Below are 27053 nucleotides of genomic sequence, written 5' to 3'. Positions count from 1 at the left end.
AGACAAGAGACCAGAAGGAAAGGAAGAGGGGCTAAGCTCACAGAAGTGTGACCCTGTAAGCAGGACCTGGGGGTGTGAGGGAGCGAGCCCACCTTTCCCTGCCCAGGCTGCAGAAGTATTTCCTGGAGCTGCCCCACAAAGCAAATGATTTGAGGTGGGGAAGCAGAATTAGGAGTGGAGGGAAGGTGTTTGCATGTATTTTTCATGAAGCCATGGATGGAATATTGTAGCAGAGCAACTCACGGTGAGTTTACGCTGGAGACAGATGAGCTGCGAGATACAGTAACTCGAGTTTGCTTTACAAAACTGCACATGCAAAAAAACAAAACAAAACAGAAGTGAGAAAACCAGAGAGAAAGTCCTGAGAGACACTAGCAACACCCACGAGTCGCATCCGTGCAGGCACAGGCTGCCACGTACACCTGTGCTGGAGGCCAGGTATGCATCCATCAGAAGACATCAGCCAAGACCTCGGGGTAAAAGAGTAGTTGAGAACCAATCCCAAGTGTGCTCAAATGTGAACACAGGAAAAATCATGATAGCTAGAAGATAAGAAGCTGTTATCTCGGGGGCCATCCACCATGCACACTGCCAGAATGCACATTGCCCCTGGGAGGACAGCGGGTTGAAAAGAGCCAGCAATGCTTCTTCAATTCCAAAGAGCCCTCCCCGCACTGCTGTAGACCTGGGCAGGCTGACCACACAATCTCCTGGCCTTCGAGAAGGAGCAGAGTAGGCGGGTGCCAGAGGCAGGGCACTGAGTCCCTGGGGTACTGCTGAACTACCCTGCCTTCCTAGGGAGTGCCTGGTCCTGCTCAGCAGCATGCTGCCCACTGCAGCCTCTTGGTGTCCAGGCTGTAATACAGGTGCTTCCAGTTCTGAAAGACCTTCCAGGGATCAATCAGGTTACATTACCAACCACCTTCCCTTTGGGAGTCACTCCACCCATTTGCAAGTGACTTCTAGATGTTTTCACAATACCAAGAAAAAGAAACCAAGACCTCTTTATAGCCATTTCCCTTCACACTAACTTCCCTGGGCCGGTCAAGACCAGGGAGGTTTCTAGCTGTGCTTGCTCAAGGCCAGGCTCTTTCCACATTTACAAGGAGCTCGAAGCAGCTCACCTGCCCACAGGCTCCGGGTGTCAACAGGCTTGTACCAGTGAGTGTGAGAAAATGAGTGTGTAAGATTGTGTGAAAATGTGTGAGAGTATGTAAGATTCTAAGTGCAGGTATGAGCATCTTAATGTATATAAGATCATGAGTATGACTATCAGCAAATGTGTGACATTGTGAGTATATGAGTATGTGTGAGAGATATGACTCTGAGTGGAAATACGCGTGTGTCAACATGTGTGATTCTGTGTGTAAGGGTGAGAGTCTGTGTGTGAGTCTGAGTAAGCCTGTGCTTAAGTTTGTGTGTGAGTCTGTATGTGAGGGTGTCAGTATGTGTCTTAGCCTGTGTGTGAATCTGTGAGACTATGTGTGTGAGTTACTGTGTGTGTGGCAGTTTGAGGTTCAGTCTGTGTGTGTGAGTCTGTGTGCGTGTGAGTCTGTGAGTGAGTGTGTGTGTCTGTGTGTGAGTCTGTCAGTCTGGTTCAACCACAAGGGACCCTATTGTGTGAGTCTGAGAGTGGGTCTGCGTGTCTATGTGTGCGTCCATGTATGAGTCTGTGTGTCTAAGTGCACGTCCATATGTGAGTGAGTTTGAGAGTGAGGCAGTGTGTCTATGTGTGCGACCGTGTGTATGCGAGTCTGAGAGTGAGTCTGTGTGTCTATGTGTGCGTCCATGTGTGAGAGTTTGTGTGTCTAAGTGTGCATCCATGAGTGTAAGTCTGAGAGTGAGTCAGTGTGTCTATGTGTGCGTCCATGTGTGTGCGAGTCTGAGAGTGAGTCAGTGCGTCCATGCGTGTGAGTCTGAGAGTAAGTGCGTCTATGTGTGCATCATGTGAGTTTGAGAGTGAGTGTCTATGTGTGTGTCCGTGTGTGTGCGAGTCTGAGAATGAGTCAGTGCGTCCATGTGTGTGAGTCTGAGAGTAAGTGTGTCTATGTGTGCATCATGTGAGTTTGAGAGTGAGTCAGTGTGTCTATGTGTGTGTCCGTGTGTGCAAGTCTGAGAGTGAGTCAGTGCGTCCATGTGTGTGAGTCTGAGTGTGTCTATGTGTGCATCAAGTGAGTTTGAGAGTGAGTCAGTGTGTCTATGTGTGTGTCCGTGAGAGTATGAATCTGAGAGTGAGTCTATATGTGTGTCCATGTGTAAGTCAGTGTGTCTATGTGTGCATCCATGTCTGTGCAAGTCTGACAGTGAGTCAGTGCATCCATGTGAGTCTGAGTCAGTGTGTCTATGTGTGCATCGTGTGTGAGTCTGAGAGTGAGTCAGTGTGTCTATGTGTGCGTCCGTGTGTGTATGAGTCTGAGAGTGAGTCAGTGTGTCTATGTGTGCATCCGTGTGTGTGTGAGTCTGAGAGTGAGTCAGTGCATCCATGTGTGTGAGTCTGAGTCAGTGTGTCTATGTTGTGTCCGTGAGAGTATGAATCTGAGAGTGAGTCTGTCTATATGTGTGTCCATGTGTGAGTAAGTCAGTGTGTCTATGTGTGCGTCCGTGTCTGTGCGAGTCTGAGAGTGAGTGTGTCTATGTGTGTGCCCATGCGTGAGTCAGTGTGTCTGTGTGCATCCATGTGTGTGAGTCTGAGTCAGTGTGTCTGTGTGCGTCCGTGTGTGCGCGAGTCTGAGAGTGAGCCAGTGTGTCTATGTGTGTGTCCATGTGTGAGTGAGTCAGTGTGTCTGTGTTCACCCATGTGTGTGAGTCTGAGAGTCAGTGTGTCTGTGTGCATCCATGTGTGTGCGAGTCTGAGAGTGAGTCAGTGTGTCTATGTGTGCATTCATGTGAGTGAGTCTGTGTATCTATGTGTGCGTCCGTGTGTGTGAGTCTGAGAGTCAGTGTGTTTATGTGTGCGAGTCTGAGAGTGAGTCAGTGTGTCTATGTGTGCATCCATGTGTAAGTCAGTGTGTCTATGTGTGTGTCCATGTGTGAGTCTGAGAGTGAGTCAGTGTGTCTCTGTGTGCATCCATGTGTGTGAGTCTGAGAGTGAGTCAATGTGTCTATGTGTGTGTCCGTGTGTGAGTCTGAGAGTGTGTGTGTCTATGTGTGCATATTTGAGTGTGAGTCTGAGTGTGTGTCTCTGTGTGCTTCTGTGTGTGTATGTCTGAAAGTGAGTCTGTGTGCATCAGTGATGAGAGAAAGTGTTCAGAAACCTGAGTGAGGAAGGGTAACACCAGAGGGAACCAGGAGGTGACAAGGAGCTTAGTGTCCCCTCCTTCCCAGGAGTCTGGCGCAGTTGTCACCTGAGGCCAAAGGCACTCATAGCCGCACCTGACCTCCAGCACTGTCCATGGCAGGACTCTGACACCATCTGTGTCAAGCTAGACAGTGCATCACCCAGAAATGTCAAACCCCAAGGACACTGTGGGTCCTCTCAGCACCCATGGCACCTCTCAGAACACCCCACAGCCCTGCCACAGCTACATACACAGCTTGGTAGCAGGCACAGAGCAAGGGCCAGTTCAGGGGTGCTGCTCCCACATCAGCCTGATAGCTCCAAGGCGTAGAAAGGAACACAGGGAGTAGCGGCCACTGCCTGTCCCACTGTCCCTCCGTAACGAGAGACAGCAGGAGTGGGAGCAATCGGTGACACTGCTCTCCGCTCTCGGAGCAAGCAAGAGCAGCACCCTCTCACCCCCACCTGCCTGCCCAGGGCCACACCATGCCCGTACAGGGGTCCTCCTCATCCCCAGAGGGAGGACCTTACAGGGTCCCTTGTGGTTGAACCAGACTGACAGTCATGGACAGTATACTGAGGATCCAGCTTTAGGGATGAAGGCCCACAGCTGCATCCCACCCAGGAAGAGCCTGAGGAAACCATGTTGACCCAAGAATGGGAAACACAGGGCTGATGTCTGGACACACCCCAGGCTGCCCTGGGCCGGCCACACCCTCCTGACTGTGAAGGCTGGGACACAGTGACACCCAGCTCTGGACCCATATGCCCCTCAGGAGAAAAGAAGCCCTTTTCCCACTTAGGAATCAGCATGGCACTTGGGCCAACAACTGGTGTTGCCTGTACCTTGCATGTGAGGATGTCAGACAACAGCCTCGTTCCCACATAGTTGTATCTCCAAATGAGGACGGGGGTGGCAGAGGAGGAGTGTCCAGACCTCCTTTTTTGGCAGGCTGACGCACTCTCCATGGCTGTGCCCCGAACCACAATATCCTCTTTTCTGACTTCAGTCAGGAGTGGACTCTCCACAGAGGAGACAGAAGGAGGAGGCAGGAGGTAGAGCCAGGGACAAGGAACAGCAGAAAAGGCCAGTGCCAACAGGAGCACCATGAGCTGGACAAGCCAAGCATCTGCTGCCCTGTTGACAGCAGACACCCCAGTGTGCAAGGCTCACAGCATGGGAGGGGACAGAGAGGTCTGCTGAGCTTTGGAAGCCTCCTCACAGCAACTCTAGGACCAAGTAACCAAGTTAAATCCACTAACTGACCAGATAAATGAATTGGCCAGACAATGAAACATCACAACAACTAGACAGCTGAGCTGTGAGCCCCCAGCAATGCCTGCGTGATGCCCACCATGTCCATGCCTGCCCTGCTCCACTGTGGGCCTCTCCCATCCCTTCTCAGTCCCCCAAGGGGCTACAACCTCTTCTAGCTGCTTCTCCCCCAAAGGCCAGAGACGGGTCCTCTGCAAATGTTATCTCCCTGGTGACCTCCAGGCAGGAATAGGGTTGCTATGGGTGTACGCATGCACACATGTTCATTGTGCAACTCTCATACAGGCTTACACTCTCACGCACTTGTCCACGCGCCAACTTGCTTACTTAGCAGTGCAGACACCCACGTTACCTCCTCGTCTGTGGCCATAGTGCCACAGCCAGGGAGAGTGGTCAGCTAAAAAGCAGGGGCCCGCTGACCAGCATGGGCAACAGGGGGTGTGGTGGGGTGGGTGTGCTCCAGACCAAGCTAGCCACTGCCGGGTTAGACCCAGCCTAGCCCAGAGAGCAAGCTGCTGGGGAGCATTTCTACTCTCCTGTGGCCCACAGTATGACTAAGACATGGACCTGACTTTCCTGCCTCTGTTCCCAAGCTCTAGCCCTGGTCTGGTCACTTTGCCCAAACTCCAAAGCCCCAAGTACCTTCTGCAATGTGCCTAAGATTCAGCCAAACTGCAGGATGACCAGTTTTCCCCACAGGAGCATCCTTGACCTCTGTCCCAATACCAAACATTTACAGAGACATTTTTGGAAAGTGCATGAAGTATCCTGGGCTAAGATACCACCTAGAATCTCTCAGCTCACAGGATACATTTCTGAAAAGCTGTGTATAAATCAGCATGTTGACTCCTACCTTTGACTGACTCTCAGGCTCCAAACAGGAAGGGGCCCTGGAGCACCCTGAGACTGTCAGGGAGAAGAGCCCATGGCTGAGACAATCCCATCCACTGCAGGAGGGCTGTACCTAGCCACACCCTGCCCCTGCCCAAGTGGAGAGAAGGCCCCAGAGGCTCCATGGGTGCCTCCTTTGCTCTGGGGATGCTACAAGGGAGGGACCATTCCCTCTCACTGCAGCTCCGAGGCTCTCATATGCCTCTAGATGGGTTGCCCTGGTGCCCAGCCAGGAGGCCCTGCAGCAATGACAGCCGCCCCTACTATCCACTCCTGAGAGCCTTATTCGGCAATGGAGATGTTTGCAGCAGACATGGGGCTGACTTCGGCCACTTCTTTGGCCTTTTGAAGAGCAAGCTTGTGGTTGGCTGCTTCTTCCATCTCCTCTTCATCCTGTTTGAATAAAGAGAAATTTCCAGGTCCCCCCGGAGTGTTGCAGCCACCCCAGTGTTGTCAGCTCTTCCTCCTGAAGCCACCATAGTGTTCCCGCCCTCTGTACTGTGGGGCAGCCTAGCCAGCCCGTGTTCCTCTGGCCCACCAGCAACTCTGTACTGAGTGCCCCTTCCACACATGCTCTGGCATGCTAAGGGCCTCCTCTTTCTACGTCTGTGACCTGCGACCCCAGATTTTTGCCTCAGTACTAGCTCCCAGGGTGCTGACACGTAGGTGTCCCCATACCCAGCCTGACTCCTGCATTCCAGCCCAGGTACCCACCTGCTGCTAGGACATTTCTGCTTGTTTGCACCACAGCACCTCAACCTAACAAATGCAAATATGTCCCTCCTTTTGTCCCACCTGCCCTTCCAGGAGCACCTGTCACACTTGAACAGAGTCGTCCTCTCCTAAAAAGCTGTGAGCAAGGACAAGGGGCAGAGCTTTGCCTGTGGCTGGGTATGGGCCCAGTAAAGCCCATAAGAGCCATTATCAGGAATATGTCCAACAGGACCATGTGCCACCTTTGAACTCTCCTGCCTAGATGTATCAGTCATATCTGTGTATTTGCCCCAGTTTTTACTGTGAGAGACTCTTCCTCTCTCCCCAACACCTGAGGGCCACCTGGCTTATACCATGGGGTCAGGCACACGCATGTGTGTGCAGACGGATGCAGACATGCACAGACATGCTGCCCTGTCTCTGCCCCTTCCTGGGAAGGGCAGTGGACAACTAGCTAGACAGACTCACTGACCCTGAGCCACATCCCTGAACAAAACCAACATGCTCTGTCCTGGGTTCTAGAGAAAGAGCTCAGAGCTGAGTCCACAGGCCCTGGAAGGGAAGCTAAGACCTCCATGTCATCTGTCTGGATGCCCTCCTGGCTCCGTTGAGGGTTAACATTCCACACATTCCTCAAAATGTCCTTGAATTTGCTTTTAGGGGCACAATAATGGCAAAATTAAATACCCTGTTAGCTGCCTCTGCACTTCCTGCCATAAAGGGACTTTCAAACTCCAGGCAGGTCTAAACCACAGAGCATCCACCTCCAGGCCACCCCCTAAGATCTGGCTTCCTCCTAGTTCACAGCTCGCAGGGCAAGGGATATAGCTAGTCAGTCCAAGGAGTATTCCCAACTCCCCTGAAAGGTCTACACATAAATTTGACTTGAATTTATTCCCCCTTCAAAAAATAAATAACCATTTGTGAGCCGACAAAGGAAAGAAAGAGCCAACTCCTGTCCTCTGGGGCTCTTGATCAGCCCAGAGAACACCCCTAGACAAACACAAACCCCAGCAATCTAAATTAGGGTGGTTCTCCAAAGGGGACCACCACTGAGGGCTGTGTGTGAGCGCAGGCTCACTCATGTGTCCTCATTCACAGTAGAATTGGAGAAGACTGGAGCTTCAGCATTGCAGCAGGGCCCTGCTCCAAGACAACTTGGGGCTTAAGCCCTTCTCTGATCACGCCTGGATGGCGAGCCTCAGCCCTGGCCTACGCTGATGACAGAAATGGGTGGAAGTAAGAGGCCAGAGCCAGGGAGAAGTTTACATCCACAGGCACAGCCATGGGCCAGTTTTGGGCGTGGGCAGGAAGCCTGAACAGAAGCAAAGGGAGGCACAGGGTGGTGGCAGGCAGCTCCCAGAGCTGGGGTGGAGCAGACACTGCACAGCACACACTTTGGGAAGCAGTGAAACAGCTGCCTCCCTCAGCCCCAGAGAAGAGGGCATTGAGATTTGGGAAGCATTGGATCGAGCACGTGCACAGTGTCAGACACAAAGATGTGCCCCTGTGCAAGCAAATGCAGACATCCCTCTAGGGATGCTACACTCACAGAAGGTAAACACACACACAAACAGGTGCGTGTTTGACCTACATGCACACAGATGTCTGCAATGGGTATGTGCCAAGCCAGACAGCAGCAGCCTCCCTCTGGGAGCCAGGGCTCAAGTGAAAGCACAAGCTTGAGGCTAAGACAGAAGGTAGCCGGGCCACAGTGTCTAGGGCTGGGCAGGGCAGGTGGCCAGGTAGGGGGCTATCATCTGGAGAGAAATCACAGAGGGAAATGTGTACAAGTACATCCCAGCAGGCTAAGGGCTGAGAGATTAATACCAAATGGCACCCACTGGGCTTTGCCTGAGGCAGCAGCTGTCCCACTGGGCACAGGCACTGACACGGGGCCCCCAGCCAGGCTCAGCTTTGAGGACAACAGGTGACCCCACTCTGTACTTTGGGGTCCTCTGAGCAGGGAACTCCCTAGGACCCACCTCTTGGATCATCTCTTCTTCAGGGGATGCCCCCAACTCACACACCCACACTGATGGATGTAGTGTGGGTCTCTTCAGGCCGCACCCCCGTCAGGCTCCCAACACCCCACCCTGACTGCTCCAGCCACTCTTCCTGTGTAAGAAACTCATCTGCCCTCCAGGCCCGATGTCAGTCCATGCTTCCTTAGCTCAAATCCCCTCCCCTCTGAGCAGCCTAGGTCTGCCTGCCCAGGAAATCAAGGAAATGCTCCTGGACACAACCTGGCCCCCTCATCCACAGTGGCATGTGCTGACCCCCAGACCTCCCTGCATACAGTCTGCAGGTGTCCCTGCCTACCTTGGTCAGCTCCTGGGCATTGGTAAGGTTGTCCACAGCAATGGCCAGGAAGACATTCAGCAGAGTGTCTGGTTGGTTCCAGCTAAGGAAGGGGCCTCTGTCTCCACACCACCCCACAGTCATACTATGGCTACCCATGAAAAACAAGAGCCCACATCCCCCCCAGATCCTAACCAGCTCCAGCCTCCATTCCATAAACCCACAAGCCCCCTCAGGCCCTATCGTTCCTCCAGCTCCCTGGCCTCTCCTCAGCACTAGCTTCTCTGCCCATTCCTCCCTCACACAGCCTCCTGTCACCCAGCCTCCTCTAAGGCCCCTCCCCACAAACCAGTGTGTCAGGGCTGACTCCGGGGCCATGCTGCCTTTGCCTCCTAAGAGGGCATGCAGCCCCCACCACTTCCTGGTCAGTGTGAGAAGCCTTACCAACAAAGAGTTGCTCTCACAGGCTCGAGATAGGGCTCCACCACCTTGTAGGCCCCGTGAGCAGAGACCACCTAAGACAGGATATAAACATGAAAATGCATCTGTGACCAGCACATCCCCAGCTCCTGCTCCTAGGTTCAGAGACACCTACCTGCTCAATTTTGTCTTCTCTTTTCCTTTTCTGTTTCCTGAAGTGCCCTCTTCTAGAGCACCAGGAATAACATCTGAAACCCAGAGGATGGGAGACAACACAATCTGAGTGGCCAGTACCACATCCCACCTAAAACTGACCCCCAAGAGCTGGCGTTGCTGCACAACCCTTTAGAAATGAGAAGTTACAGAGGTAAGTCCTGCACAGCACAGGCCTGGAGTGGGCTACCTCTTTCTTGGACCCCTCTGGGACAAAGCCTTTATTCAGTCACTGAGCTGAGTTACTGTGTTTTCTTTGCAAAAGTAACTCTTCTATTGCTTGAAGCCACCTTCTTTGTTTATGTTTAATAATTCTTTTTTTATTGAAAAAGCATAACACTTTCTAAAATTGGGGCTGCGCTACAATGCCAGTGCTGAACGGTCTCCCTACTCACAAGTCCTCTTAGCTGATCTCCATCTGCTGAGTTGTGATCACAGCCACTGTCCTGAAACTAGACTGCCCCTGACATAAGTGTGGGTGGGTCACAGAATCAGATACATGGCTGGCATACCAGCCTTTCCTCTTTTGCCCCAAAATAGAAAAGGGTTTGCACTCTAAACAATCTGAAATGTTTTTCTGAAGTTGCATGGGCTCTGTCCTTCAAGAGGGTAACACAGAGATGGATTTCATAGGGAGGAGAGGAAGAGAGAGTTGAACCAACTGCACAGATCTTGGAGTGAGGATCTATCTGTCTGTGACGTTTTTTTGAAAGATGACACTAGCCTTTCTAGCCTGGCCTCCTTTTCCCCCAATTTGGCCAGTTTATGTTCTTTGAAGAGAAAAGATGGCATGAATAATGAATCATTACATGGAAAATGAAGAAATTAATTCCTTTGGGAAAATTGTTTGTGGGAGATTACAAGAATACATAATAAAGGTGAGTGTAAACCAAAATGGTTTACAAAAAGACCATTTCAACAGGCATCACCATGCATTTTAACACTGAGATGGAAACTACTGTTCTATCAGGTTTATCTGTGAAACTATTTTGCTTTGAACTTTTTAGTTTGGATCAAACTGACTAAGGATTAACAGATTCCCACCTGTGGTGCCAAAGAGTGGGGTTTTCTTTCAGCAGCCATTCTGTGTGGCCTTAACAATACCAATGGCAAGAGCAACAAAAAGGAAAAACAATGTTGCTGGAGTAATGTTTTAAGCCCAGGTGATTAACAATATTCAAGTAAGTGTGTGGTTTTCAGATCTTGTGGCCAAAGCTTTATTTTCTCCAAAGGAAGAGAAAATAACTTGTTTTAAATGGCTGAAAATGAAGGATTCCATGAAAGTCTTTATCAGTATGGCAAAAATAACTGTTGGAGTAATAAACTGCCATTTATTAGATGTTCTGATTCAATCATTTTTAACTCGTTTTAGTCTGCCATTAGTCATTTGAAAAAAATGATAAAAAAAAGTTTTGCAGGGGTGTCCAGCCTATGGCCTGTAGTCCACATGCAGATTATTTGAGGGCTGTTTTGCTAATCTGTGATGTTGGGTATTGCAAATTTATGCACAACTTGTTTTGTTCATCAGCTTTCATTAGTGTTTGTGTTTTTAATATGTGGCCCAAGACAACTCTTTTTCCAATGTGTGTTAAAAAACAAAAGTTAGGACATCCCTGCTGGAGTTTGGAGATTTTTTTTTCTTTATGTATTCTGAATATTAATCCCTTGTTAGAGAAATACTTTGTATTTTCTCTCACTCTGTAGATTTTCACTGTTGATTGTTTCCTTTGCTGTGCAAAAGCTTTCTAGTTCAAAATAATCTAATTTGTATATTTTTGCTTTTTTGCCTGTGCTTTTGAGGTCTTATTCATAAAATCTTTTCCCAGACCAACATCCTGAGATGTTTCCCCTACATTTTCTTCTGGTATTTTATAATTTGGACTCTTCTATTCAGGTCTTTCATCTATTTTAGTTTTTGTATAGGGTGAGAGTTAGGAGTCTAATTTCATTCTTCTGCATGTGTATGTCCAGTTTCTCCAGAACCACTTGTTGAAGAGACTGTCCTTTCCCCACTCAGTGCTCCTAGCATCTCTGTAAAAATCGGTTGGCATAGGTACATGGATTGCTGGATTCTTGATTTTGTTTCATTGGTCTATGCATCTGTTTTTATGCTAGTACCATGCTGTTTTGGTTACTACATGGTCTCAGAGTGTGATGCTCCAGTTTTGTTCTTTTTGCTCATGACTACTTTGGATATTTAGGGTCTTTCATGGTTTCATAGAAATTTTAGGATCTTATTTCTATTTCTATGTGAAGAATGTCATTGGTATTTTGATAGGGACTGCATTGACTCTAGATTGCTTTGGGTAGTATTTCCACTTCAAGAATATTCATTCTTCTGCTCCATGAACATAGCACGTCTTTCCAAAGTTTGTGTCCTCTTCAATTTCTTTCATTGGTGTTTAGTAGTTTTCCTTTAAGAGACCTGACACTTCCTTAGTTAAATTCCTCCTAGGTATTTTACATTTTTTGTAGCTTTTGTAAATGGGAATGCCTATTTTCTTTTTCAGCTAGTTCATTGTTTATATATAGAAATACTGATTTTTGTATATTAATTTCATATCTAGCAACATTACTGAATTCATCAGTTCTAAGAGCATTTTGGCAGTCTTTAGGTTTTTCTACATATAAGATCATGCCATCTACAAAGAGGGACAAGTTGATTCCCTCCTTTACAATTTGGATGCCCTTTCTCTCTTTCCTAATTGCTCTGCCTAGGACTTCCAGTACTATGTTGACTGAGAGTGCTGAGAGTGGGCATCCTTGTCTTGTGGTTTGTCATACATGACCTGGTTAAGACACTTTCCTTCTATACCTAATTCATCATGAAGGGATGCCAAATTTTATCAAAAGCTTTTTCTGTATCTATTGAGATTATGAGATGGTTTTTGTCCTTCCTCTTATTGATGTGAAGTACAGCATTTATTCATTTGTGTGTGTTGAACCATCCTTGCAGTCCTGGGATAAATCCCACTTCATTGTTGTTATTACCTCTTTTATGTATTCTTGGATTCAGTTTGCTAGAGTTTTATTGAAGATCTTTGCAACTATGTTCACTAGGGCTACCAGGCTGTAGTAATTTTGTTGTGTCCTTATCTGGTTTTTGGTATGAGAACAGGGCCCAGGACATGATCACATGGCTTCTTAGCTGGCCTAGGCACATGTCTGCTGTGGGTGGCCTATGGAACTACTATTCTGGCTCAGGAAACAAGCACACAGCTGCTCAGCCAGCTTGAGGTCACATCTGCCAGGGGAGGCCCACAAGGCTGCTTCTTATGCTCAGGATGTAGACATATAGCTCTCTGGCTGTCCTCGAAGCTTTTCTGTGGGGAGTGACCTGTGGGCTGTTTTCTCAAGAATACTCAGTTGGCCTGGAAACATGCCTACCAGAGGCAGGTCCAGGAAATGGGCTCCTGGCTGCTTGGCTGGTCTTGGGTGCACTTGCCAGGGACAGCCTGTGGGACTGTTTCTAAGGCCCATACTGAGAGCTCACGGTTACTGGACAGGTGAGGTGCCTCTCCTGCTTATTGGAGGGCACAAAGTCATTTGGCAGGCTCAAGAACAGGTTCAGCCTGGGCAGGACTAACTATCCCTTTGACTGTAAGTGCAGTGGTGAAGGTTGGTTTTCTGTGCAAGATCAGAGTCTCAGCTCATCTTGGACCCAAGCTCCATGCAGTTGGGGTAGTGGTGTTCAGTCACCCACATGTGCTTGGCATAATGAAGATAGAGCCCCAATGCTGTACAGGTTCAGTGACTATTGGCCCCCAGAGCAGGGTGTGCTACAAGGAGGGCTCTGGTCTCACGAGGGTACAGTGCTACAGCAGCTTGGCTCCCAGCAGATGCACAGGGTAGGGAGTGTACACTTTAGCTCCTAATCACAGGCAAAATAGCTATGTGAATTCCTGGCAGCTCCCCACATTGGGCTGGGAGCTCATAAAGACTGCAGGGTTGTCCAGCAGTAAGGACTGCAGGTGTTTGCAGTGGCAGTGGGGCTAGTGGGTATCCTCAGCTCATCTTTTCTCCTCCAGCTGGGGAAACAGTGCTGCAAAGGCTGGGTACCTCCATGCTATCCTCCTGGACTTCATAGCACTCCAACATCTTCCCTTACACACTCCAGTCAAATAATCTTAGCAGTTTATTCATTGCCTTGGTCCTTTTTTGACACAAGGATGGCTGCAGGTGTTATTTAGCCAGCCATCTTGCTGACATTCCTCTCAGAAGCCCCCTTCTCACACAAGCTCACTCACTGCCAGAAGCAATTCTTCAGAAACATCCCCTGTGATATAGCCCAGCCTCTCTGACAACTGGACATAGCTCCTACCAATCCCGGGCATCTCGGGGTGCCCTCCTATGTTACCATTGCTGATGTATAAGCTGAACATCCCTTGTCCCTGGACTCCACCCAGCTGATGACAGCAGCCCCTCTCCCAGTCCTGACAACCACAATGACTCAGACACAGCCAGAGCCCCCACCAGGACCCTGTACTCCCTATAAGTGAGTCTGTTTCACTACAGGCCTAGGGACTCACTCCTGCCCAGGCTGTGGTTGTTTTCTCAGTGGCTCTGCCCTATGAAAGAGCCTCGTGTGCCAGGCCTGAGTGACAGATGGCTCTGCATGAGGCCTGCAGCAATGATCCCTGAAGGGCAGGCCCTCAGGGGAGCCCACATCCCCAAGCACAGCCTCACAGGCACAACTTCTAAGTGTCCTGCAGAGTCCACAGAACAGGACAGTGAGGCCAGGGCAACCCCAAGCATGTCACCTATAGGCACAGACCACAGCCATGGCCACCCTCCAAGCCCTTTCCATGCCCAGAATGCAGGACTATGGGCTGTGGTCCTTGAGACCCAGCCAGAGGGACACAATGGCACAGCAGGAAAAACTCCAATTAGATGGGGGCAGTGGCACATCCTATAGCCAGCGTGCCTGGCCTGGGTGTCAAGGTCAAACTCAGCTGTGGTGAGCAGCTGGGCTGGCTCTGTCTCAGGCAGTGGCACTTCCTCTGGACACCAACCATTCCCAGGCTGAGGCTAGCACTGCAGCCTCTGTCTCTCTCTGACAGCTGTGGCATCATTTCCTTGATCCCTGCCACACCAGCCCCCCAGGCTTCCCACTTCCAGAGCTAATGCTGCCCTCGAGCTCCACACCTGCCCCCGCTTCCTAGCCTGGGCTCAGCTTCTTGGAAGGCTAGAAGGCTCAGGACTTGTCCTGTGACCTGAAGGAACACCCTATGGCTACACTCGTCCCTGCTAAGTCAATCCAAGGAGATGGAACAAGGGATGAGGAGTTGGGAGACAGAAACAAAGAGAAACAGGGTCTAAAGGATGGAAGCTCCTTACAGGATAAAGTGGCCAAGTGTGTTCGAGAAGATGGGGGGCAGCTGTGAGAGCACAACTCACAGACATTTGTCTTTAGCTCAGACCTTTCTTTAGGGCTCCAAAGGACATTCTCTCACAGCAGTTCTCAAAGTGGGGTCCCCAGATCAGGAGCCCGTTAGAACATGAATGTCCTCAGGCCCAGGTGGCTGGCCCCATTGGATCTGGGGACTCTGATGCCCAGGTATGTTTGAGAACCAGAGACAGGCCTCCTCTACCTCCATGTCCCACCTCAGCTGCCCTGTGGCTACACTTGCACCGGCCTTATGAGCCCTGCAGTCCCTCCTCCTGGACTGTTCCTGCCTGACCCTTTGCCCAGCAGGGCCCTGCCCCAGAAGCAGCTTCCCAGCTGCTGGGCTCCCAGACCCCTGACCTAACCTCCAACATGAGTTCCTGAAACAGCCCCATATTGTCCTCAACAAGAAACTTCTGATACTTCCCAGCAAGGGTTACATTTCAGCAGGAGAATATTTTCTTTCTTAAGCCCAGTGATAAAACTTAATTACTTGATTAAATAAGGGTGATCAGGAAACTGGCCACAACCCCCCTTCCTCAAAGCCTTACCTGCCCAGTGAGCCACCCATGTCCAGCCCACCTGTGCCGAGCCCCACAGAAGGACACAGTTTCCAAACAGTGTCAGGACGATGAAGTAAAAGGACGAGAACATGCCTTTGCTGACCTCACCTTGCGATTCAAATACATCACTGCATTCCAGTCCTCTCCAGTCAGGATCTGTGGGCAGAGAGCAGCTCGGCCCCATACAGCCACATGCCCCATGTACTGCACCCCTCACGCACCCCCCGCATGCACCCCTGCACCTGTGGCCTCCCCACACACCCACAGGCCTCTACAAGATGGTGCTGCCAAAGGTCTGGGCAGCCCAGTGTCCTCCAGAAAAACTTCCAGAGGAGCCTTGTTGCTGAGTTGGGTTGTAAAAGATGAAAACACACTAGGTTTTCTGCCAGAAATGAAAGGGCAAAAGCAAGGAGGACAGCAAAGGGAGGAAGCAGAGCTGCCCTGGTCACTGCCCATAGCTGAGTCTAAGGTTCAGCATGGGGAGTGGCCTCCTCAAAGCCCCATGACAGAAGCAGGGCCTGTGACCCTCCAGCTTGGGCCACCTGCGCCTAGCAGCCCCGCCCTCACAGCCTAACTAAATGCCATCCTTGCCCCATCCGCAAACCCATGTCTCTTTTGTCTTCGGAGACGTACAAGAGAATAAAATCACAAATGAAACTTAACATTCTGCTGCATTCCTATGGCCCTACAGGCGACTTCAGTCATACATTGGGTCAGACACTTCTCCCCCCTCCCCACTTTCAACTTGGTTTTGTTTCCATGGTTATGTAATATTTGTGCATATTCATGGGGCACATGTGACATTTTGGTGCATGTATGTGTAATGATCAAATCAGGGCACTTAGGGTACCCATTACCTGAAACACTATCACTTCTTTACATTCCCAACAACAGGTAAGAGTTCCCTTTTTTCTGCATCCTTGCCAGCATTTGTTATTTTTTGTCTTTTTGGTAATATCTGTTCTATTAATAATTGGGGTGATTTAACATCTGATTGTGGTTTTGATTTCCATTTTCCTGATGATTAGTGATGTTGAAAGGTTTTTTTTTATGTACTTGTTGGCCATTTGTACGTTATCTTCTGGGAAATATCTGTTTAGGTCCTTTGCCCACTTTTTACTGGTATTATTTGGGGTTTTGCTGTTGAGTTGTTTGAGTTCCTTGTATATTCTGGATATATGTCCTTTGTTGGATGAATGGGCCCAAGTCTTCATAGCTCCATAATACACCACACACGCACATACACACACATCTAACAGACAGAGTACAGTGTGTGGCAGGCACACACTGCAAGGACACAAGTATACGTTATTCCTCATCTTGCTATTTCTATTCAATATTATTTCTTTAAAGTGTATCCGTGTCAACGTGCATTAAATCTACTTATTTGTGTAAACCACTGCAAATTCACTTATCTCTCTCCCTTTTTTTTTTTTTTGAGACAGACTCCTACTTTAACACCCTGGGTAGAATGTCATGGCATCATAGCTCACAGCAATCTCAAACTCTAAGGGTCAAGTAATTCTCTTGCCTGAGCCTCTCTAGTAGCTGGAACTACCGTTTCCCCCCACAACGCCTGGATATTTTTAGAGATGGGGTCTCACTTTTTGTGCTCAGGCTGGTCTCAAACTCCTGAGCCCAAGCAATCCACTCACCTCAGCCTCCCAGAGTGCTAGGGTTACAGGTGTGAGCCACCAGGCCCAGCCACACTTATCCATTTTCCTTCTGATAGGCACTTTTAGTGGTTTTCAGGTTTAAAAATGGAATTTTTATACAGTGATCATGTGTCCAGCCACACTGCTGAATTCTATTATTTCTAATACGTTTTCTTGGATTTTCTGTGTAAATAAGCACATCATTTGCAAATAACGACAATTTTTTCTATTCCTTTCCCGGCTTTCTACCTCTTTCTTTTTCTTACCTACATTGATTGTTTCAATTGTCTGAGGACTGAACATCCTTGTTTTCCTTTCAATAATACTTCTAGTATTTTACTACTATCTATTATGCTTGTGATAGTCTCCTTTAAATAATAGCTTTATTGAAATATAAATCACCCATTTAAAGTGTATAACTTAATGTTGTTTTTTTCTGGTCAGGCCAGGTTTGAACCCACCACCGGTGGTATATGGGGCCAGTGCCCTACCTCTTGAGCCACAGGCACCGCCCCTTAATGGTTTCTTAGTAAATCCTCAAATATGTGCCACCATTATCACACTCAATCTCAGAACAATTTTCATCCCCTCAAAAAAGAAACCCATTCCCACCGGCTCTCATCCACCCTAGCTGTGGATTTTTGTAGATACTCTTCATCAAATTAAAGAACAGTTCTATTAATTCTTAATATGCTATTTTTACCATAAATAAAAGTTGACTTTGGGTGACGCACTTCCGGACACCCACGGACAAGATGGCTGCCCCCGAGGAGCATGGAGACCCCCAGCCGGCAGTGGAGGAGGAGGAAATTAAAACATTTAAAGAATTGGGTGTAACAGATGTATTGTGTGAAGCTTGTGACCAGTTGGGATGGGCAAAGCCCACCAAGATACAGATCAAAGCTATTCCTTTGGCCTTACAAGGTCGTGATATCATTGGGCTAGCAGAAACCGGCTCTGGAAAAACAGGGGCTTTTGCTTTGCCCATTCTGAATGCGCTGCTGGAGACACCCCAGCGTTTATTTGCTCTCGTTCTCACTCCCACTCGCGAGCTGGCTTTTCAGATCTCAGAGCAGTTTGAAGCCCTGGGGTCCTCTATTGGAGTGCAGTGTGCTGTGATTGTGGGTGGAATTGATTCAATGTCTCAATCTCTGGCCCTGGCAAAAAAACCACATATAATAATAGCAACTCCTGGTCGACTAATTGACCATCTGGAAAATACAAAAGGCTTCAACTTAAGAGCTCTCAAATACTTGGTCATGGATGAAGCTGATCGAATATTGAACATGGATTTTGAGACAGAGGTTGACAAGATCCTCAAAGTGATTCCCCGAGATCGGAAAACATTTCTCTACTCTGCTACCATGACCAAGAAGGTGCAAAAGCTTCAGCGAGCAGCTCTGAAGAATCCTGTGAAATGTGCTGTTTCCTCTAAATACCAGACAGTTGAGAAATTACAGCAATACTATCTTTTTATTCCTTCTAAATTCAAGGATACCTACCTGGTCTATATTTTAAATGAATTGGCTGGAAACTCCTTTATGATATTCTGTAGCACCTGTAACAATACTCAGAGAACAGCTTTGCTACTCCGAAATCTTGGATTCACTGCCATCCCCCTCCATGGACAGATGAGTCAGAGTAAGCGCTTGGGATCCCTTAATAAATTTAAGGCAAAGGCTCGTTCCATTCTTCTAGCGACCGACGTTGCAAGCCGAGGTTTGGACATACCCCACGTGGATGTAGTTGTCAACTTTGACATTCCTACACATTCCAAAGATTATATCCATTGAGTAGGTTGAACAGCTAGAGCTGGGCGCTCTGGAAAGGCTATTACTTTTGTCACACAGTATGATGTGGAGCTCTTCCAACGCATAGAACACTTAATTGGGAAGAAACTTCCTGTCTTTCCAACACAGGATGATGAGGTTATGATGTTGACAGAACGTGTGACTGAAGCCCAAAGATTTGCCCGAATGGAGTTAAGGGAACATGGAGAAAAGAAGAAACGCACGCGAGAGGATGCTGGGGACAATGATGACACAGAGGGTGCTCTAGGTGTCAGGAACAAGGTGGCTGGAGGAAAAATGAAGAAACGGAAAGGCCGCTAATCGCTTTTATGAAGACTTGAATTCTGCTTTCTTTTCTGTAAAAGAGAATTGGAGAATGACATCTCTGCCAACAGAGTTCCTCAGACTGAATCTGTCAGCGTTACGGCCAGAATGTGCTCAGCTAATTCAGCGCTCATTCCCTGGAGTGTCCTGACTGCAGGATCACTTTTACAGTACTCCTGTGGAGACCGTTACTGTTCCTCAGCTTTGATTCCTTGCCTGTGGCATCAATAGGTGTGCCTTTCTGTCACTTCACACAGACTTTTTACCTTTTTTAGCTGCAAGTCAAGGACTAGGTTGATGAAGCCCATGACCTGTAATGGAAAAGGAAAGTTGGCTTGGACGTCTGTAAGAGATACTTAAGCCATCTCAGCTTATGCCTCGTTAGACCAAACGTGAAACAATAACTTTAAATACTATTTTTAAAAGATTCATGCTCCTTAAAAACCTTGGGGTTGAAGAACTTTATCAATTTAAGTGAGATTTTGCTAGTAAGTCAGAATTGATAGTGGCAGTTACATGGGTAATTCCTTCAGTTAGAATAAACATTTATGACATTAAAAAAAAAAATCAACCAAGAAACAAGTGATGGATGTCTTTGAAAGAGAAGTCTTACTTAGAAGAGGTTGTGTTTTTTTGAGAGGGATGAGCAAAACCCAGTAAGACTGCAGAGGTCTTTCACATCCATAAATAGATTCACTTCTCTGTTCCCTGGGTTAAGCGTGTGGTTAGAAGGACTGGTTTCCTACGTAGAACTCTTATCCTAGGTGATGACAGTAAAATCAGTACGCATCAGAAACATATGTTACTTCTAACACCTAATTTCATCCGCTTGTCACGGGTGCCCATTGGCTGCTCTCTTCCCTCTTTTGTCCCCATCTATTGGATGGTCAAATTCAGGAGCTGTAGTGCTGGGTCCTTAGCTCCTGGGGAGGAAGTAGACACCTGCACTGTAGGGACTGGAGAAGGGAGAGTTGCCGCAAATCACAAACAACTTCAGGCTTCCCAGTCCTGAACAATGTTGTGTTCTCAGGGCCGTCTCACACGAAGATACCTAATAATTTTTGTTGACTCTAACAATTTTATTAAAAGAGAGTGTGTCTGGAGTGGCTAAACCAGGGTAAAAACCTTAAGAATCTGGGTTATAGTGGGAAAGGGGGGGGTGGGTAGAGGGAGGGGGATCGGTGGGATCACACCTGTGGTGCATCTTACAGGGGTATTTGCGAAACTTGGTAAATGTAGAATGTAAATGTTTTGGCACAGTAACTGAGATAACGCCGGAAAGGCTATGTTAACCACTGTGATAAAAATGTGTCAAATGGTTTATGAAGCGAGTGTATGATGCCCCATGATCATATCAATGTATACAATTATGATTTAATAAAAAAACCTTAAGAATCAAAAAAAAAAAAATAAAAGTTGACTTTTACCAATTTGTCACCTTACTACATCTAATGACATGATTATTTTTCTCCTTTAACCTGTAGAAATAAGGAATTCCTTAGAAATAAGGAATTACTTCAATAATTCTTATATTACTGGGATGAACACAGTTTAGGTATGTAGTTCTGTATGTATGTTTACAGACAGTACCAAAAATGTGTACACATATTTTAAGAAAAATACTGTATTAAAATTGTAATACTCAAGTCACATTTGACTTCTGCAATTTTGAGAGGTACTCAAATGTGAATTGTATTCATCTTTGGTTATTCACATATATTATTATTTTAATAGTTTTTTCCTTTCTTAGAATGTGCATCCATTTTTTGGTACCTTCTTTATACTCATACCCATACATACATACTACATACAGTTGAATTTGATTTCTAAATATTTTATTTTGGATTATTTGTATTACCTATTTTTTCACTGAGCTGATATTTAAAATACCTGCTGTGTCAGCCAGCATTCAGGTGCTTAAGATGGTCAGTGGACAAAACAGACAAAGACCTTGCCTCACAGAGCTCATGTTCTGGTCTGCGTTTGACTTGCTTTATGTTGCCCTTGCATGGCCTTGGTGTCAAGGTTCTACTAGAATCATGAAATAATTTATTCCATTCCCTAAAATTGTTTGAGTGAAATAGTAATCTGTTCATTAAAGGTTTGGTAACAGTTACTTTACAACTGACTACGCTCAGGGCAGGAGGCAAAAAGACAGCCAGAAAGACAGTGTGGACTATTGATTCAGTTTCTTCAAAGCAGTGGTTCTCAACCTTCCTAATGCTGCAACCTTTTAATACAGTTCTTCATGTCATTGTGATCCCCAACCATAAAATTATTTTCGTTGCTACTTCATAACTGTAATTTTGCTACTGTTATGAATCGTAATGTAAATATCTGATATGCAGGATGGTCTTAGGCGAACCCTGTGAAAGGGTTGTTCGACCCCCAAAGGGGTCGTGACCCACGGGTTGAGAGCCACTGCTTTAAAGGCTATGAGATGTCTAGGGTTTTTATTCTTCTTGAGCTAATTTAATATATTTTCCTATAAAATTTATTTTTTTAGGATAATCATTCAAACTTTTTAATCTCCCTTTACACATTATATTAACATTCATATTGCAAGGCATTCCATTCACAAATATTACAGTTTGATAAAAACTTCACACACATACTCCCAAAAGTCTATACCAGATTCGGTCACTTTACTAAATCATTAAAATAATAAAAGTAATGAAAACATTATTATAATTACTTTAAAGCAATATGGTCTGAGGCACTCTGGGAAAGATGGTCTCTTATAAGTTTAATGTCAGTGGTATCAAATTATATTACAAGAAAGTCATCAGATTTAAGTAATCAAGTACACTCTAATAACAATGACTTTATGATCTGATATGTTTTCATAGGATACACTCCTATTTGGACAATGGTTGAAAGGAACACAGATATTGGGCAGCTGAGGTCATTTCTACATGTAATGTGGCTCCCAACTGCATAAAGATGAGGTGTGTTTTCAGCACACCAAGGGACAGCTGCATCTCTGCTGCAAAGTTACAGTACAAAGAAGTTCCTTTCTCATCACTGTCAGGTCTACTACAGGTTAGAATCTGACAGCCCACTTGACACACTGTGTTCAAAGCTGGAGATCCCGTAGAACTTGCTCCCTAGCATCCTCCACAGAGTGACCTCACCCTTCTCTGAGTACCTCCAAGGTATGTCCTTGAAATAAAATAGAGAAGGGAAGAGGGTCTTTCCCCCTCCCATTTCTGACCAAGCAGAGGTCTGAAATAGCAATGTATTACAAAATTCTCATGTCCTACAACAGCCAGCCACCACATGGAACATAGCTGTGTTTTTTCTTTTTTTATGCTTTCGCCAAAAACTAGACTTTAAAAAGCCTAATAACCTTTTCCAAAGTGAATTTTATCACATTCATTCACTGACACACACGAACGCACACTAGAGAAAGTCTCACTGAGTGAGTCTTACCTACTCACAATTAACAAGTGTAAATAATCAGTTTGGGGTAGGGGAGAAGCCAATTCCCAACCAGGAATTAAATCACTACAAACTAGGGGTCCATGTATGACAGCACATAACCCTGTCAGAGCAGAACCAAACACAAACCCCAGGTCACATCATGTTTGGTTGATTATGTATATGGAATTTAAAACATATACATATATATTTCCATACAGATAATTTTAAAAATCTGGTGCAACACATATTGCTAAAGGTTTAAGGATTCTCATCTCCATCAATCACCTGAAAAGCAGCTGGCTCTTGACAGCCGGTTCGTAGGCAGTGATAAAAGCAACTAGAAGCAGATTTAAGTAAAAGTGCTCAAAGGGCCAATGAGAAAAGCGGTGCACAGAAAGAGAAGGGGAGGTGGGGAGGAGGGTAGGCATTGAAGAGTTGAGCAATGTGTCCTTTATTCTTCTCAGCTTTTTCAGACCCAAGACAAGTTCTTGAGGACACACATCAAATGCTGTAGTCCTTCCTTATCTATAGTCAAAACAAAACAAGTGATAAAAAAGATTCCACTTCTCTGTAATCGCAACAAAATGCATAGTACAGGAAGACGATATCATTTAGATGTGCCATCTTGTGAGAAATTAAAATTGGGACATGAAGTGAAGCCGCGCGTTATTAAGTCGCTGGGTTAGGATTTCACAGCCAGTGTCCATGACCAACAGGGTGTGCTCAAACTGAGCAGACCGCTTTCCATCCCTTGTCACCGCAGTCCAACCATCTGGCCAGGTTTCACCCTGCCATCCACCTTCACAAATCATTGGCTCAATTGTAAACACATGGCCTGACTTCATCACTCCAACTGCTTTATTTTTGGCATAGTGGGGTACATTGGGGGCTGTACGAAAAAGTTTGTGGATTCCATGCCCACAATAGCTTTGAACAACTGAAAACCCATTTGCTTGGGCATACTTCTGAATAATGTTTCCCAATTCTCTGTATCAAACACCAGGTTTGACTGCATCAATGGCTTGCATCAGGCACTCATACATGGTCTGAACGAGTTTCTGCGCTCAACCACGTCTCCAACAAAAAATGTCTCATTCAGGTCTCCATGATAACCATTGCGATAAAGAGTAATGTCCACATTAACAATATCACCTTCTTGCAAGGGCCGTCTGTCTGGAATTCCATCGCAGATGACTTCATTTACTGAGGTACAACAAGATTTTGGGAAATCATAATAATTCAGGGGAGAAGGATTGCAATTTCTTGCGATGCATGCTAAATGTACAGCATGATCTATTTCTTCAGTAGTTACACCTGGTTTAATCATCCCAGCAGCAATATCCAAAACTTCTCTAGTGAGCTTACATACAAGTCTCATCCCTTCTATATCTTCAGATGAGAGTAATTTGCGAAGTACCTTTATGTGCCTGTTCAGATTCAGACATTCCTAAGGGATGATCAGCATAATCTGGTCTTTGTATATAACTTGGCACTGGCCTTGTTGGAATCAGTGGATAATGTGGTCTGAGTTTACCAATATACCGATAACCTGCCCATGGGTCACTGTTAATATCACCTTCTACAGTCCAGGAAGGTACTTCTCTCTTTGCCTTTTCATCTTTTGCTTTCTTATGTAGTAACTTGTGAGTAGCCCAACTTCCTTTACAACATTCCTGCGAGCAGAAGTACGAGCCCTAGATGCCCAGCTTGATGCAATTGGGACACTGGAGCTTGGCCTCACTGCTGCAGCCGTCTGTTTCGCACATCCGCGTCTCCACAGCCACCATGCTGCCTGCCTGCTGGAGGAGCGCCTCACTGAGCTATAAAATGTATTTTTTAACAAAGTTCGCAAATGCATTGGCAGAAAGTTGACAAAGTATTCTGACAATGGAATTTTGAAAAATATCTTCTTTTTCTATAGTTATGACTTTCTTTGGGATTATTTTTATGTATTTTCTTTCTTGGTCACCCTTGCTATAAAATTATCTACTTCATTCGTCTTCGTAAGAATATGATTTTTATGGTTTTGTTATCTTGCTGTTTTAGTTATCTGTGCCATAAATGTCTGCTTTACCTTCATTATTTTCTAATTTCAATGTTTCTTTGGTTTGTTATCCTTTTTTCTAGTTTCTTTAAATGAGTACTTGTTTTGTTTTTTCTTCTATTTTTGATAATTACAATTAAGATTATAAATTTTCTTCTAAATACTGTTTCAGGTTCATCCTATACTTTTTGGTTTGAGACAGAGTCTCACTTTGTCATCCTCGGTAGAGTGGCATCATCGTAGATCACAACAACCTCAGACTCTGGCTCAAGCAATCCTTCTGCCTCAGCCTCCCAAGTAGCTGGGACTACAGACACCTGCCATGACACCCAGCTATTTTTTTTTGTTGTTGTTGTTGCAGTTGTCATTGTTCTTTAGCAGCACCAGGTCAGGTTCGAACTCACCAGCCTCGGTGCATGTGGCCAGCTCCGTAACCACTATACTACGAGCGCCAAGCCTGGTTTTTCTATTTCTAGTAGAGACAGGGTCTCACTCTTGCTCAAGCTGGTCTCAAACTTCTAGCTCAAGCGATCTGCTGGCCTCGGCCTCCCAGAGAGGTGGGATTACAGGTGTGAGCCACCGTGCCCGGCCCATCCTGTTGTTTCAATATTATTTAGTTGTAAATATTTTGTATTGGCCATTACGATTACCCCACTGACCTACCCAATCTTCCCATAAATATCGAAGATTTTAAATGACTTCACTGACTGTGTCTATTTAAATTATACCAAGGATACACTGTGCAGGATAGCAATTATTTAATATTTGTAGAAATTTCCTGGATGAACTAACAAATGGTCGAGTTCTGTGTCTGCTCCAGGTGTCCTTAATAACGACTCCTCTGCTTGCTATTGGTTTCAGGTTGATAAGTACCAGCAGGTTCACACTCACTGTGTTGATGCATTCACACCCTCTCAGTTTATCCTCCAGTTCTACAGATATGTTATAAATTTCTTACAAATGGTAAAGTGCTTCTTTCTCCTTTTAAGTCTGTCAGATTTTATTCAATATATTTTAAGACTATGTTGTTCAGTCATGCGAATTCATGCCTGCACTACATTCTTGATAGAATCTTCCTTTTACCATTACATAATAAGCCTCTTTATTTTTCCTAATTTTTTTTTAACCTTAACTCCTATTTTGGATGATATTAATACACAAGCTTTCTTTTGGTCAGTGTTTACTTAGTTTATTTTCTTGTATTCCTTATTTATTTATTTATTTTTGTAGAGACAGAGTTTCACTTTATTGCCCTCGGTAGAGTGCCATGGCATCACACAGCTCACAGCAATCTCCAACTCCTGGGCTTAGGCGATTCTCCTGCCTCAGCCTCCCGAGTAGCTGGGACTACAGGTGCCCACCACAATGCCCGGCTCCTTATTTATTTTTTTGAGACAAGGTCTCAACCTGTTACCCTGGCTATAGTACAGTGGAATCATCACAGCTCACTGCAACCTCAAACTCCTAGCCTCAAGTAATCCTTCACCTCAGCCTCCCAAAGTGCTAGGATTACAAGAATGAGCCACAACACCTGCCCCCACCCCACCTTTTTTTTTTTTTTTTTTGAGACAGAGCCTCAAGCTGTTGCCCTGGGTAGAGTGCAGTGGTATCATAGCTCACAGTAACTTCCAACTCCTGCGCTCAAGCAATTCTCCTGCCTCAGCCTACCCAGAGCTGGGACTATAGGCGCCCATCACAATGCCCAGCTATTTTTTGGTTGTAGTTGTCATTGTTGTTTAGCAGGCCTGTGCTGGATTAGAACCCACCAGCTCTGGTTTATGCTCCAGACACCTGGAGCAGCTACAAGTGCCAAGCCATGACACCCTCTATTTTTAATTGCGTAATATTTTAAACACTTAGAAAAGTACAATGAATAATTTAAGAAACATTTGTATACTCACTATCCAGCTTAAAAAATAAAAGATCAAAATATTGCTGAATTTCCTTACCTAAAACTTCCCAATCCCATTCCTCTCATTCTCCCCATCTCCCACAACACCTGCCCTGTGTAAACAGTGTCCTGAATTTCATGTTTATCACTCCCATGCAAGTTTTTAGACTATTACTGCATATACACCATAAACACATAATAATGTTTTGCATGGTTCTCGTCCTTATTTTAACAGTAACATATGCTATACATTATTCTGAAACTTGCATTGTTTTGTCCAACATTATTTATGAAATGTGTCCATGCTGGTCCACACAGCTCTGGGCCAGTCACTAGCCTTGTGAGATGCATCCACACTGGTCCATGCAGCTCTCGGCCAGTCATTAGCCTTAAGCGATGCATCCACCTTGGTCCACACAGCTCTGGGCTGGTCATTGCCCTTGTGAGATGTGTCCATGCAGCTCTGGGCCAGTCATTGCCCTTGTGAGATGCATCCACGCTTTTCCACCCATCTCTGGGCCAGTCATTGCCCATGTGAGACCTGTCCACACTGGTCCACGCAGCTCTAGGCAGGTCATTACTCTTGTGAGATGCGTCCACGCTGGTACACACAGCTTTGGGCCAGGCATTAGCCTTCTGCGATGCATCCACCCTAGTCCACACAGCTCTGGGCTGGTCACTGCCCTTGTGAGATGTGTCCATGCTGGTCCATGAAGCTCTGGGCTGGTCATTACTCCTGTGAGACACATCCATGCTGGTCTACATAGCTCTGGGGCAGTCATTGCCCTTGGGACATGTGTCCACGCTGGTCCATGCAGCTCTAGGTGGGTCATTACTCTTGTGAGATGTGTCCACGCTTTTCCACACAGCTCTGGGCCAGTCGTT

The 27053-nt window shown here is 46.3% G+C and overlaps 2 protein-coding genes and 1 pseudogene across 2 annotated transcripts in view; 1 reads left to right on the top strand and 2 right to left on the bottom strand.

Moving 5' to 3' along the window:
- The window catches only part of LOC128584415 (voltage-dependent N-type calcium channel subunit alpha-1B-like), a 107705-nt gene that overhangs the window by 54874 nt on the left and 25778 nt on the right, over window positions 1-27053 (bottom strand). The window contains 4 exon segments of the mRNA XM_053589384.1: window positions 5716-5837; window positions 8481-8548; window positions 15087-15161; window positions 15164-15197. Coding sequence (XP_053445359.1) covers window positions 5716-5837; window positions 8481-8548; window positions 15087-15161; window positions 15164-15197 — 299 coding nt within the window.
- On the top strand, window positions 17430-18857 carry LOC128584496 (probable ATP-dependent RNA helicase DDX47). Its single transcript, XM_053589416.1, is given in 1 exon segment — window positions 17430-18857. A coding segment is annotated over 1 exon segment (1356 nt). The 5' UTR covers window positions 17430-17451; the 3' UTR covers window positions 18808-18857.
- Window positions 22848-24020, bottom strand: LOC128584497 (methionine aminopeptidase 1-like; annotated as a pseudogene).

The sequence above is a fragment of the Nycticebus coucang genome, chromosome 4 (assembly GCF_027406575.1).
Source record: "Nycticebus coucang isolate mNycCou1 chromosome 4, mNycCou1.pri, whole genome shotgun sequence".
Taxonomy (NCBI): Eukaryota; Metazoa; Chordata; class Mammalia; order Primates; family Lorisidae; genus Nycticebus; species Nycticebus coucang.
The sequence above is the reverse complement of the archived record's forward strand: the minus strand, read 5'-3'. Positions and strand labels throughout refer to the sequence as shown.